General features: G+C 45.5%; 1 protein-coding gene across 1 annotated transcript in view; it reads left to right on the forward strand.

The window, feature by feature from the left end:
• LOC139696542 (sodium-coupled monocarboxylate transporter 1-like) overlaps nt 1-14,266 on the forward strand; it is a 42,874-nt gene that overhangs the window by 21,149 nt on the left and 7,459 nt on the right. Inside the window, exons 10-12 of the mRNA XM_071595345.1 lie at nt 9,757-9,940; nt 10,297-10,383; nt 11,212-11,381. Coding sequence (XP_071451446.1) covers nt 9,757-9,940; nt 10,297-10,383; nt 11,212-11,381 — 441 coding nt within the window. The remainder of the gene's footprint in view (nt 1-9,756; nt 9,941-10,296; nt 10,384-11,211; nt 11,382-14,266) is intronic.

The raw sequence follows: 14,266 nt of genomic DNA on the forward strand, positions 1-14,266 counted from the left end.
AGTTTTTAATTTCCGGAGGTGTCGCATTATTTTTTAGGATAGGGGCTAGTCCTGTCGAGCTCGCGTAAGCCTTGCCACTTATTGTTCTGTGTTTCTTGGAGTTCAATCTATTGTAAATTGTGACTCCGAGATACGTGGCTTCGGTGCTCCATTCTATTGCCTGTTCTAGAATTCGTACGCACTTGATGTTCGGTGTTTTTGTGTGCGGTCTGATGAATATCATGGCCTTCGTTTTTTTTTGGATTAACGCTTAGTCTCCATTTTGAGTACCACCTTAAGATTTGGTCAAGTATGTCTTGCGCCCTCTCTTGGGTAATTTTCAGGTTCTTTCCCTTGGCAATTATTGCTGCGTCATCCGCATATAGGGCGTTCAATATTTGCCAATTGTCTTCCTCCCTAGGGAAATCCGCCGTGAATAAATTAAATAGGAGTGGACCAAGGACAGACCCTTGTGGTACGCCTACTCTTGCCACTCTTTCGTCACTGATTGCCGTTTCCCATTTAACCTTGGACGTCCTATTGTCCAAATAGGATTTTGTCCATTTTTGTATCCACTGAGTGAAGTTCCAGGTTTCCAATTTTATCAAGAGACCATCATGCCACACTTTGTCAAATGCTTTGTTTAGATCTAGAAATTTTCCTATTGTCCATTCTTTTTTGTTAAAGGCGTCACTGATGTAATCTACTACTCTATTAATTTGTTGGGTCGTTGAATGGTCTTTTCGGAAGCCAAATTGCTCTGGTGGCAGTATTTTGTTTTTGTTAGCATACGTTAGTATGTAGGGCGTGACAAGTCTTTCAAGCAGTTTCCCTAGACTTCAAATTAAGGATCTCGGCCTAAAATCTTTCTCTGGAATGTTATTCCCTCCCTTTTTTGGGATGCACTTTATTGTGGAATGTTTCCAAACACCAGGGAAATGACCTAACGCGAATGACGCGTTCGCAATTTTGCACATGTAGTCACTCGCAGCCTTTGGGATCTGTTTTAGAACCTCGTTTGTTATTTTGTCATCGCCTGGCGCTTTTGTATTTTTCAGTTTGCTTACTATTTCAGCAGCATCTTCTGTTGGTATTTCTGGTAGGTCTGTCAGGAGACCCGTTTCTACACTATTGGTTAAGGTCGGAGTTTTTGAGTTGGCCTTGTTTGGCTGGAATGATTTCGCCAGTATGTCAGCCATGTGCCCTGCTTTGTCTACTTTATCATAGATTATTTTTTCTCCGGTCTTGATATTAGGGTCAGATCGGGGGGTTTTCTTTAGACCCCTTGCTATTTTCCAAATTGATCCGTCTTTTAAATTAATTGATTCCAGCTGATTTCGCCACTTTTCCTCTCTATGTTTCATAATTGATGTCTTAATTTGCTGGTTTAGATTCTTTACTATTTCCTTAAAAGTGGTTGTCCCTATTTGGAAATATTTTCTTCTGAAATAATTCCTTTCTTTGATTAATATTTTGGTGGCCTCGTCCAACTTTATTGCTTCGGCTGGTCGCTTCTTTTTAATCGGTATTGCCATGTCCATTCTTTTCCGTATAGATACAGTGAGATTTTCAGCCCTCTCGTCTACGTCTTTTGTTGTTTCCGGTGTTTTCACTACATTGCCCTGTGTTAGGTTTTCCGTTATTGTAATCCTGAACAAACTCCAATTTAAAAAAGGCCTGGTATTTATACCCTCCGCCGAGGCTCAGGTGTGCCCTGATTGGCCGGAAGCGTTAGTGAGCTCCGCCACGGCCAATCGGGTGCGTTCCCGTGCATTCTTTATTTTCTTCAGCACTGGCTTCCAAGTGTTACTGATTTGGAAGCCGTTGTCTCTGTTGAAAGTATTGGTGTCTAGTCTGATTTCAACGGCTTCTTTCACCACGCGATCCCAATAGCCGTTGGCGTGGCATAGCCTCTTCGTACCGGTTAAGTTAATTCTGTGGTCGTTACTGAGGCAACGTTTGGCGACCGCAGATTTCGCTAATTAATCTGATGCACCTCTCTTGTTCCTTTAGGCGTGTTTCTATGGTGCGGCCGATCTCCCCAATGTATGCTTGGCCGCATTCGCAAGGAATCTGGTACACTCCTGAAGTCTTCAATCCCCGTTTGTCTTTCGCTGTGTCAAGGACTGATTGCAGCTTCCTTATCGGTTTGCGGATAGTTTCCACCTTGTATTTTCTTAATATCCTGGAGATTTTATTGGAAATCGTAGAGGCAAACGGGATGCAGGCTCTTGCAACAGGTTTTTCTGCCTCTTCTCTCCTACCTTCAGGATTTGTGAAGGCCCTTTTAAGGGCCATGTTGATTTCCCGGGTCCCATACTCATTCTGCTGGAACGTCTTCCTTAGATGTTTTATTTCCGCCTCCAGGTGTTCTTGGTCCGAAACTGAAGTGGCTCGGTGCACGAGTGTGGAGATTACTCCTCTCTTTTGTGCGGGATGATGATGACTTCTCCCGTTCAGGTATAGGTCGGTGTGGGTTGGTTTTCGATAGACTTGATGGCCTAAGCTGCCGTCTCTTTTCCTCTCGATCAGATTATCAAGGAAGGGCAGGCGTTTATTCTTCTCAGTCTCCATGGTGAACTGGATGTTCAAGTGGACACTATTCATAAGGCCGAGGAATTCGGTGAGTGCTTCCGTTCCGTGGGGCCAAACGATGAAGGTGTCATCCACATATCTGAAGAAGTATTTTGGCCTTAAGGGTGCTGTTCTAAGTGCTCTCTCTTCGAAGTCCTCCATGTAGAAGATCGCAATGGCCGGTGACAATGGAGAACCCACGGGGACTCCCTCCACCTGCTCGTAGAATTTGCCATTGTAGAGGAAATATGGTAGTAGTAGTTTTGAGAGTTTTAGGGTGCGTCGACAGCTAAGGTCATTTTGCACCACTCATTAAATATAAAACTAAAATTCCTTTTTACTTAGGAATAAATAAATAAATAAATACGATTAAATATAAATAAATAAATAAATAATTGTTAAAATCAAAGGCCATTAAAATTATGAGATCAAAAACTATATCTGCCTCATTAAACCAGTTGCCCTTAAAAAATTTAAGACTCGATTTATGGACTCAGAGTCATCCCCTAAAATATTTTTTAAGTCTCCCCTTATCTTCAACATGTCTCTGGTCCCTTGGTATCTTCTACATTCTGTCAGGATATGTTTTATTGTCAGGGGTTGGAGGCACTCATTGCAGCGGGGCTGTTCTTTTACCTCCGCAAAGAGGTACGAATGAGTGAGGGCAGAGTGTCCTATTCTCAGGCGCGTAATCATGACCTCTTCCCTCCGAATTTTCCGGATGGAAGAGGACCATGGTGAAACGACCGGTTTTATTGCCCTCAGTTTATTATTTTGCAGAGACTGCCAAGCCTCCTTCCACTGTTGCAAGACCGAGTTCCGCAGGGCGGCCTTTACGTCCTCCATTGGAACCAAGGTGGAGTCGGTCTCGGGTTTTCGAAGGGCATCCTTCGCTGCCTGGTCAGCTTTTTCGTTACCTCTTATGCCGACGTGACCAGGAGTCCATATAAAGGAGACCCTGTTCCCCTTTCTCTGAAGGGACAACAGGGTATAATGGATCTCCTGGACTATCGGGTGCACAGGTGCAAAGACCGATATAGATTTTAGGGCGCTCAACGAGTCGGTGCAGATGAGGAAAGAGCCATTACTTTCTTTATTTCTCCTAGGGCCGTCCTTATGGCTGACAGCTCGGCTGTGAAAATGCTGCATGTGGTGTGCAGTTTTTTCCTCACGACTCCATGGTAGTGGGACACGACCGCATTGGCACTTGACAACTCTGACTTTGACCCGTCGGTGTAGACGGGGACAAAGTCAGAAAGTGAGCTGAGGACGGCGCTGAAGAGCTGCTGGTATTCGGAATCGGTCGTCTTGGCTTTGCGGCGTGCACTGGCAATTAGTTTAATATCCGGCATTGGCGTTAACCAAGGCGGATACTTAGCATAGGAGACGGGGCATATTTGAGGAAATGTAAAATTTACCTCATTAATAAAATCATTAAAACGAACGGCAAAGGGCCTAGTTGCCCTTCTCCGCCTGTTAAATAAGTCTAAAAACCGTTGGTTAAAAACTATGTTAAAACAAGGGTGGTTTGTCTCTGATAAAAGTTTACAGGCATAATTGCCCATTAAAATCATCCTGCGGGTTTCCAACGGAGGCTCCCCTGCGTCTGCAAGTAAGCTTGGGACTGGGCTTGTTCTAAATGCCCCGGTGGCCAACCGTATCCCAGCATTGTGGACACATGTGAGTGGTCTCAAGTAAGACTCTCGTCCTGAGGAATACACTATGGAACCATAGTCCAGTTTGGATCGCACCAAGCCTCTGTACAATAAAAGCATGGTGGTGCGGTCTGCTCCCCAAGTGGAGTGAGTTAAAAACTTTAAAACGTTGAGGGTTTGGCGACACCTCTCGCGTAACACGCGGATATGCTCCCGCCAGTTCAGCTTTTGGTCCAGGATCATGCCGAGAAAGCGGACGGACTCCACAAATGGAAGGATCCTACCCAACAGGGTTAGGGTCGGGGTAACGTGGTAACCGCGAACACGGTGAAAGTGCACGCATTTCGTTTTCTCCACGGAGAACCGAAATCCGTTCTTTCGCGACCACTCTCCAAGTTTGTTCAGAGTCACCTGGGCTTGCCTGGAAGCGTTTGGCAGTCGTGTCGACCGGCAAAATATGGCTAGGTCGTCCACATAGAGCGATGCCATCACCGGAGCATTGATGCATTCCACCACGTCGTTGATGGCGATGGCAAATAACGTCACGCTCAGTACTGAACCCTGGGGTACCCCGTTCTCCTGTGTAAGAGATCGGGAAAAGTGCTTCCCAGTCCTTACTTTAAAAAGGCGGTTTGCTAAAAAATTTCTGATAAATAGGGCCATGTTGCCTCTAAATCCCCACTTGTGGAGCGTGTTGAGGATTCTCCATCGCCACACACTATCATAGGCCTTCTCCAGGTCGAAGAAGACTGCTATGACGTGTTGACGTTGGAGAAAGGCTTCCTGGATGAAGTTCTCAGTGCGAACCAGATGGTCTGTCGTGGACCTGCCACGCCGAAAGCCGCACTGAGCGTCGGAGAGCAGGTGTCGACTCTCCAAGTACCACATGAGACGTCGGTTTACCATCCGTTCCATCACCTTGCACAGGCAGCTGGTGAGAGATATGGGACGGTAGTTGTTCGGGTCATTTTTGTCCTTGCCCTGTTTTGGGATTGGTATCACGATGGACTCTCGCCAGGCATTTGGAAAACTGCCCTCGTTCCAGAGTTGGTTGAGGGTATTTAGGACCTCCCCAATCGCGGTTTCCGGAATGTTCCGGAGAAATGCGTTGTGGATTTCGTCCGCCCCTGGCGAGGTGTAATGGGAGTCTTCGATGGCGGATTTAAGCTCCCAGGAAGTGAAAGGCTCATTGTAATATTCGCTTGTAGGACCTGCACCAAAATTGAGAGGGACTCTCTCGCATCGCCTCTTCCGGTTCGCAAAGTCCGCGGCATAGCCCTCGTCACTACTATTGGCCGCGAACTGACTGGCAAATATGTTGCTTATTTCGGCAGGTGAATTAACCACCCGGCCAGCAACAAGCAATGGCGAGATGACAAATGAGCCCTTGGACCCGGAGATTTTCTTGACTTTGTCCCATACCTGACCAAGTGGCGTGCGATGGTTGATGGTAGAGACGTATTCTATCCAGGAAGCCCTCTTGGCCTCCTTCACGGCCCTTCGAGCTCGCGCTCTCAGGCGGCGGTACGATGCCAGATTAGTTGCCGTGGGATATTTTTTAAAAATATTCAATGCTTTTTTCCTCGCCCGAATCGCCCGGTCGCATTCCCCGTTCCACCAAGGGACAGGAGCTCGATTAATATTCCCGGACGTACGAGGGATACTTTTGGTAGCTGCCGCCAACAGCGTTGAACTTAGTTTATCGACGTTGTGCAACGCGTCGAAACTTGCGTCGTGTTTATATGTAAACGTACGCTTGAAAAGTGGCCAGTCCGCACGGTTAATACGCCACTTTTCCGGAGGTTTTGAAATGGTGGGCGAAGAGTCTTCTTTAACGAGTAGAAGAGGAAAATGGTCACTCCCACAGAGATCGTTGTGGGTGGACATTTTCAGCTTTGGGGCTAGACTTCTCGAGCATAGACAAAGATCTATTGCTGAGAATTCCCCATTGAAGCTGTTAAAGCGGGTTTTTTCGCCGCTATTTAATAAAAACAGGTTAAAATCCTCAATAAAGTTGGATAAAATTCGACCTCTCCTATTACTTTGGGTTTCTGGCCCTCCCCAGAGAGGATCATGGGCATTAAAATCTCCCATCAAAATGAACGGCTGAGGAAGCTGGTGGACAAGGGCTTCAAGGTTCAGGCGAGTCACCGGTGCACCCTCTGGCAGATACACGTTGCATAACGTCATCCTCTCAGGGGTGTGCACCGTGACAGCGACGGCCTGGAATGGAGAGTTCAGTTGGACTCGCGAGGTGTAAAGGGCCTCACGGGCCGCAACTGCTACTCCCCCTTGGGCTCGTTGGCCACTTAGGTCATCCATTCTAAAAACAGTGAACCCCTTCAGAATGCCCTTATCTTCAGCCTTAAAATGGGTCTCTTGGAGACAAATACAAGAGGGTTTAAAATCTTGGATTAAAATGGCCAGCTCCTCCTTGTGCCGATAAAAGCCATTGCAGTTCCACTGCAGAATGGAACACATTTAAAGTGTTAAATTAAAATAAATAAATAAATATATAAATAAATAAGATGACTAAAAAGAGAGATGACCAACTCTATTGAGGTTATCGCTTGAAGCGATGTTTCCTCTTCCACTCGTTTGCGAAGACCTCAGTATCAGAGATACTCTGGTCCTCTTCAATTACCTCCGGCTTCTTTGGCTTCACTGGAGGCGGCGGGGAAGGTGTATTCTCACGCCCTTTTGGCGTGTTCCCCTTGGTGGTTTTTTGTGGGCTCTTTTTTGAAGGGCCCACAGGAGTAGGTGGCTCCTTGTCCACCTTACTCTTTCCATCCTTCACCCTTTTGGGTTTAGGCACTTGCGTGTTTTCAATTGGGGATTCTTTCGGTATCTCCGTCTGCGTGGCGATGGTACACTTTACACATGGCGTGGTTGCAACGGAAGCAAAGGACCGGGAGAAAGTTGGGGCGATTAGGGCCCTGTATTTCCTCCTCGCTTCCGCATAAGGGATTTTTTCCAGTGTTTTAATCTCCATGACTTTCCTTTCTTCTTTCATCTTCGGGCAATCACGAGAGTACACTGGGTGTGTACCCTCGCAATTGACACAAAGAGGTTCCGAAGAGCACTCTTTATCCTCGTGCGCGTCTTTGCCACAGCGCGGGCAGGTGGCCTTGCCCTCGCAGCGCGACGCGACATGGCCGAACCGTTGGCATTTGAAACAACGCACGGGATTCGGGATGAATGGCCTCACTGGTACCGATTCATAGCCCACAAACACCTTGTCGGGTAGTCTATCACGCGCAAACGTCAAGATCACGGAGGTGCTGTTCATGTTTTCTCCGTTGCGCCTCGTGGTGAGTCGACGACAATCAGTCACTCCCTGAGAGAACATTTCTCTCTTGATTTCTTCGATGTCCACGTATAGGAGGTCGTAGTGACTGATGACTCCCCGACAGGTGTTAAGAGTGCGGTGCACCTCCACCTTAATCGGAATGTCATGGAGCATTCCCATAGCAAGCAGTTTTTCGCTCTGTGTGTCGTTCAGGGTCTCTATAAGAAGTGTACCATCCCTGAGCTTCTTCACGCTCTTTGGGTCCCCAGGCACAATCTGTGACAACACTCTGCGAATTAAGAAGGGAGAAACCTTTTTCAAGGTCTCACCTTCCTTTGCACAAGACATAATTAAATAGCGCTTACATGCGCCGATACACTTTTCTCCCCCGCCGGTGTCCGGACGGGATCTTTTTAGTGGTGGAAAGGGTTTTTCCTCCATAATAAGAAATGATTCGTCCCTCGGCCTCCCCACCCGCCACGGAGCCACACATTTGGGACGCCACTCCGCCAAACCGGAGCGGTCGCCAGGGCTAACTCGAGGGATATAGCGCTTCAGGAGTGGTTGTCTGTTTCGGGGTGGATCTTCGGTGCAAGGGCCCACCAAAACCCTTACATCTCCGACCTCCCTACGCAGACCCCCACACCCTTGGCACTCGCCACCGGAGCGAAAACGCGACGGAAGCCGATTGACCGGGAGTGGCTAGCTCCCGGCCTCCCGTTTACGCGAAATCCGGGGCCAAAGAGGGATATCGCTCTCCGGTCCATACAGGGCATCCGAAACCCTGCTGGGAACCAGAAAGATCACCCTCCAGGATCCCCTTCTCTCCCTTACGGGTCTCCAGGCACGGCAAACACCTGGGCGGATCGCAGGCCAGATGGTATGGCCGCTCACAGACAGTGGATCCACAGCACTGTCCGGACGCATCCCTTGCTGGCTTGGGGTTTGTTTTCGGGGTTTTCTCCCCGCCCTTTTAGTCGCCTCTTACGACAAGCAGGGATACTGCGGGAGTATTCTCTAACCCCCTACCCGCGGGGGGGAGGAAATATGTCGAAGTGAAGACGTGGCGGAAGAGATCGACGGTCATCTCATCGAACCGTGCTTGGAGAAGTAGCCTTAGAAGTGTCCTTGATCGGCACCTTCGTGAATAGCGATATGACGTCAAAGCTCGCTAAAATATCTTGGTTGTCCAAGCGAATATCCCGTAGGGTTTTGACAAATTCTGCAGAGTTCTTGATATGGTGCTCGCATGATCCCACAAAAGGCGCCAGGATCCCGGTAAGGTGTTTAGCCAAATTATACGTTGGTGCCCCTATGGCACTCACAATTGGTCTTAGGGGTGCTCCTTCTTTGTGGATCTTGGGCAGTCTATAGTCTCGGCGGGGCGGGCGCTTGTGGGACTAGGTTTCTGTTGGCCTCGGAGCCGGGCAATGATTTTTTTATCAAAGTAGTCGTCTTCTTGTTACAGCTACTTAACCACCTATACCCTGATTACATTGCTAAAGGAATTACGAAGGTAAAAATAGCTCCTTAGGATGCTGCTAAGGAAATCAGCCCTTGGATTGACAGCAGGTGTAATATGAAAACGTCGAAGAGCATCAAACGATTGTACAGTTTTTATATATGTAGTTGTAACCTGAGGCAACCATTAAACCTATTACTCCCTTCTAACCTAAAAATAAACTTTTCAATATAATAATGTCTGAGGTAATTTGTTATGATTTACTGCGCCTGGAATGATAAGGAACGTGTTTACAGTTTTTCTTTTAAAATTGATTAGGAATCCTCTCCAAATATGCCCTGTGATAATTACTACTTTATAATTACCGCCGATTTTAAAAAGGTTTTTGTATTTCCCTAGATTAAAATTCAATTTTCAGTCCAACCCAATGGCTATTTGAGCCTAATCTACTCTATGACCGACATGAAAGGTTGCCAACTTCGGTTCCTCGAGTGTGTAAGAGATAAAATTGTGAGAAATAATTCCTAAAGATCCATTTATACACTGCATAAATTATTAGATATAAGATTCTGGTACTCATAATTATTACTGCGGATGACGGTTCAACACACCAATTCAGTTGATAATGGCACGTGACCCAGTTGAAACGAATAGGCTCGGACAAAAGACCGTTCAATGACCAACATACTACGCGGCAACACATTAACTATTGAAATTTCTGACGAGAATAACAGGAGAAACTCCACCCACATGCCGCAACAATCTATTAATTAATTAATATCTTCTCCTCCGCCTAGCACAATGTCCACCGGTCTCAACGCCATGTCCGGCGTGATCTTCGAGGATTTCATCCTGCCGCTAATGAAGGTCAAGCCATCCGAAGAGAGGGCATCATTCCTCATGAAGATTATCTGTGCCATTCTCGGGGTATTCTGCGTGGCCATGGTGTTCATCATAGAGAAATTGGGTGCCGTGATACAGGTGTGTGTGTGTGCATAGCTTTTTTCTTTCAAGACTGAAAAAGTATCCTTTCCTAATAAACCTTTGAAACAAATAATACTGCATGCGCAATAGGGTTTGCGGATGGGAACGACGAAATGTCGTCCGGTTTTTAGAGATTTTTATACTTGGTGCTAAATACCGATTTGGTTCGGTTTCTCCGTCCACCCCAGCTTCATTCAACCGAATCAACCTAACATTCGGGTCATAATTAGCCTGGTATGTATTCACCCCCTGCCCCATACCCTAGCGGTGACTTGCAGTGTACTAAAAAATAAAAACGCTTGTCATCATTGTCCTAAGGTCCCTTTTTAATTTTATATAAAATTGTTTTTCAGTTGTCTGCAAGTTTCTCCGGCATCACCAGTGGGCCGCTTCTCGCTCTCTTCTCCCTTGGCATGTTCTTCCCGTGGACGAACACGAAGGTGATTACTGTGCATCTCTCCCACATAGCTTGGACCTTGTGCTAGTGGAGCGAGTCACTTACTCTCGACTGCTTTGATACCTGGTTTTGAATGATGCTCAACTCTGTCATTCGTCTGTAGTCAAAACATATCGCCACTCATGTCCCCCAACTCACCCAGTGACCTCCATCCAAAAATATATCCGTTTTCTTAATCTACCTTTTCGTGGAGCTAGGGGAAATAATTTAATTACTAACAGATGACGTTCATTGACTTAAGTCATTGAATAAAGCCATTGACGGAAAGTGATCATTTCATTCTCATACTATCTTTCCAAGGGTTCATGCCAAAAACAAATTAAAATTATCAGTCATTGTGTTCAAAAATTTCTAGTACTAATCTGTTGCCTTAAAAACAAACAAAAAGACAACATTAATTAAGTAATTAGCACTTTATATTGTTTGGATAATGCAACTTGATTTCAGAGTTTTTGGATTAAAATTATCTACTAGTTACAAAATCTGATAAGCCCTCGAAAATCAGCTTTAAGTGTGAGTATCAAGTGGAAACATCAATAACCTTGGTCAAAAAAAATTCTAACTAATACCTCTTATGCTTTTACTCCCATCAGAGTAAAATTATATAAACTCGAGTAGGAACGTTCAAATGATGTTACATTGTTGTTTCGTAGATTCCCAATGGTATCGCATGCGTTATTTTCGATAACCACAATAAAACATTTTAACTTGGGCGAAATGTATCTACCATAATTACCATTTAACTATTAAATTAACAATTATATAATATTAATGTGATGTTATAATAAGTACGCCTTTGATAAATTTACAGGGCACTTTAGCAGGAGGCATTTTTGGCCTAATAGCAATGGGGTGGCTAGTGTTCTCATCACAATATCGCCTCTCGTCCGGAAGGGTCAAACTGCCAGTGAAGCCAATGAGCACCCTGGGATGCCCGGTGTTCGACAACTTCACTACGAATCCTGAAGGTCATTCTTCCTTGTAAGTTTGCCTATACCACTCTCTTCATGAGTACGCAATATAATACAAATCCCCGTCCCTCGGACCGGAGCCGAACACAGACTTTAAGGTAGGAGCTCGGTTCGGGCCTGAACCCTTTGACATAATACAATTATCGATTCAGGAGGGGTAGGGGGCTGTTTCCGACAAGGGGGTTCCGTCTCCACCACCTATTATTATATCCCCCAGCTATTTTGCTCACGTTTCTTGAATAAGTCGGAAACAGACAAATCCTCTATACCTCCGTTTTTTACTTTTCCTAAATGACTATAGTAATGGACCCATCCAAATGAATCTTTTGCTGTCACTATTACAGTTTGTTTTTCAACACATTTCCTTCATTGTTAAAAGCCAAAGTAGTTAAAGTTAAACAATATAGTTTCCCAAAATAAATACTTGAAACACTTATATTTTATTCACCTATAATACTCGAAACATTTACATTACGTTAACCTATTTATCGCCCTCCCTCCATTGTTGAAAGGGAAAGTAGTTAATGTAGAATAAAATATTTTTCAGTGATAATATCCGAAAAATTTGTATTTTTAGTGAGCGTATGCGATTTTTATGAATTTCATTTAAGGAATGAAGGCAATTCCGTTATTACTACAAAATAAAAATGTCTATTTCGATGCTAATCGTTAAGTATTCTTTCAAGAAGGTCTGTGCCACGAACATAGCCAAGTGATGTTATTTTAAATATCTGACATCATCACATAACAGACGAATCAATTGCCTCCTTCCGATATCTTTAGAACTGTAGAGGTTTTTACATCACGCACTGCATTCCCAACGTTAATTTAACAAGCCACTGACCGTTTTCTTTATCCTTTTTCATTCCACTACATGATGATGAGTTAAAAAAACGAGTTATTTTTATATCATCATGAAGACCAGGTGCATGGTTGAATACCGTGGCTCCTGGCGAGGAGGCTCGGTGGTCTACTTAATCTCTCCCCCGTCAGATGGAAGGAGAGCACTTGCGAAATCAAACAAAGCGAAGTAGAAATAAATTAAAGTAACACCTAGTAGTAGTAGTATTTTTGTTTATGGGGTGCATCGACGGCTGAGGTCATTTTGCACCACGTCGAAACTTTTAAAAACCACAGTTAGGGTTTAATAAATAAATAAATAGATAAATAAATATATAGTAAAAACAAATGACATCGGCAAGAATAAAAATACCACAGCTAAAGTTTCCTCATTAGGCCAGTTTCCTTTAAAAATAATAAAACCTTGCTTAAAGAGTTGGGGTCGTCCCCTAATATTTGATCCAGATCTCCCCTTACATGAAACTTTTCTCTAGCCCTTATATATTTTTGGCACTGCGTAAGAATATGTTTCATTGTAAGGGGCAGGTCGCACTCATTGCAGCGCGGTTGCACTTTTCCCTCTGTGAAGAGGTACGAGTGTGTGAGGGCAGAGTGCCCTATCCTCAAACGCGTAATCGTGACCTCTTCCCTCCGATTCTTTCGGATGGAAGAGGGCCATGCCGAAACAACCGGTTTTATCTCCCTAAGTTTATTATTTATTAGGGACCGCCAAGCTTCTTTCCACTGGTTTAGGACATTATGCCGCAAGGCGGCCTTTATGTCCTCCACCGGTACCAAACAATGATCGGACTCATTTTGGTCCAGGGCTTCCTTCGCTGCTTTGTCGGCTTTTTCGTTGCCAGGTATTCCCACATGACCAGGAATCCACATAAAGGATACCCTGGTCCCCTTTCTCTGAAGGGATAAGAGACTATGATGGATCTCTTGGACTATCGGGTGCATTGATGAGAACACCGAAATGGATTTTAAGGCGCTAGAAGAGTCCGAACAGATGAGAAAAGAGCCGTTATTTTCATTTAGTTGTTTTAGGGCGGTTCTTATGGCTGACAGTTCGGCTGTGAATATACCGCAAAGCGTGTTCAATTTTTCCCTCACGACTCCATGGTAGCGGGAGACGACTGCATAGGCACATGCGGACGCCGACTTCGACCCATCGGTGTAGACCGGGACGAAGTCCGGGTGCGATCCGAGGAAGGCGTTAAAGAGTCCTTGGTATTCTGACTCGGTCGTGAACGCTTTGCAGTGCGCATGAGGCAACGACTTCATATCCGGCTTTGGTGTTAGCCAAGGAGGATGTTTAGCATAGGCGACAGGGAGAACTTGAGGTAAGGTAATATTGAGTGCCTGGATAAAATCAGTAAAACGAACGGCCAAGGGCCTAGTTGCCCTTCTTCGCCTGTTAAATATATCTAAAAATCTTGGTTTAAAAAGAATGTTAAAACATGGGTGCTTGGTCACGGATAAAACTTTACAGGCATAATTTCCCATCAAAATCAACCTTCGGGTTGCTAACGAGGGTTCACCTGCGTCAGCAAGTAGGCTGGGGACTGGGCTGGTTCTAAATGCCCCAGTGGCCAAACGTATCCCGGCATTGTGGACACACGTCAGGGGTTTCAAATAGGACTCTCGTCCTGACGAGTATATTATGGACCCGTAGTCCAGCTTCGAACGGACCAAGCCTCGATATAATAAAAGCATGGTAGAGCGATCTGCTCCCCATTTGGAGTGGGTCAAAAACCTTAGGATATTTAGGGTCTGGCGACACCTCTCCCGTAATACCCGTATATGCTCCCGCCAATTTAGTTTTTCGTCCAGGATCATGCCGAGAAAGCGAATGGACTCGACAAATGGGAGATTTCTGCCCAGAAGGCATAAGGTCGGTGGTGTGTGCTGTCCGCGAAGACGGTGGAAATGAACACATTTCGTTTTCTCCGTGGAGAAGCGAAACCCGTTCCTTCGCGACCACTCTCCCAGTTTGTTCCAAGGTGACCTGGGCTTGCCTGGAGGCGTATGCCAGTCTTGTAGAGCGGCAGA

The sequence above is a fragment of the Hetaerina americana genome, unplaced genomic scaffold, assembly GCF_022747635.1.
Source record: "Hetaerina americana unplaced genomic scaffold, ioHetAmer1.1.p SCAF_7, whole genome shotgun sequence".
NCBI classification, from domain to species: domain Eukaryota; kingdom Metazoa; phylum Arthropoda; class Insecta; order Odonata; family Calopterygidae; genus Hetaerina; species Hetaerina americana.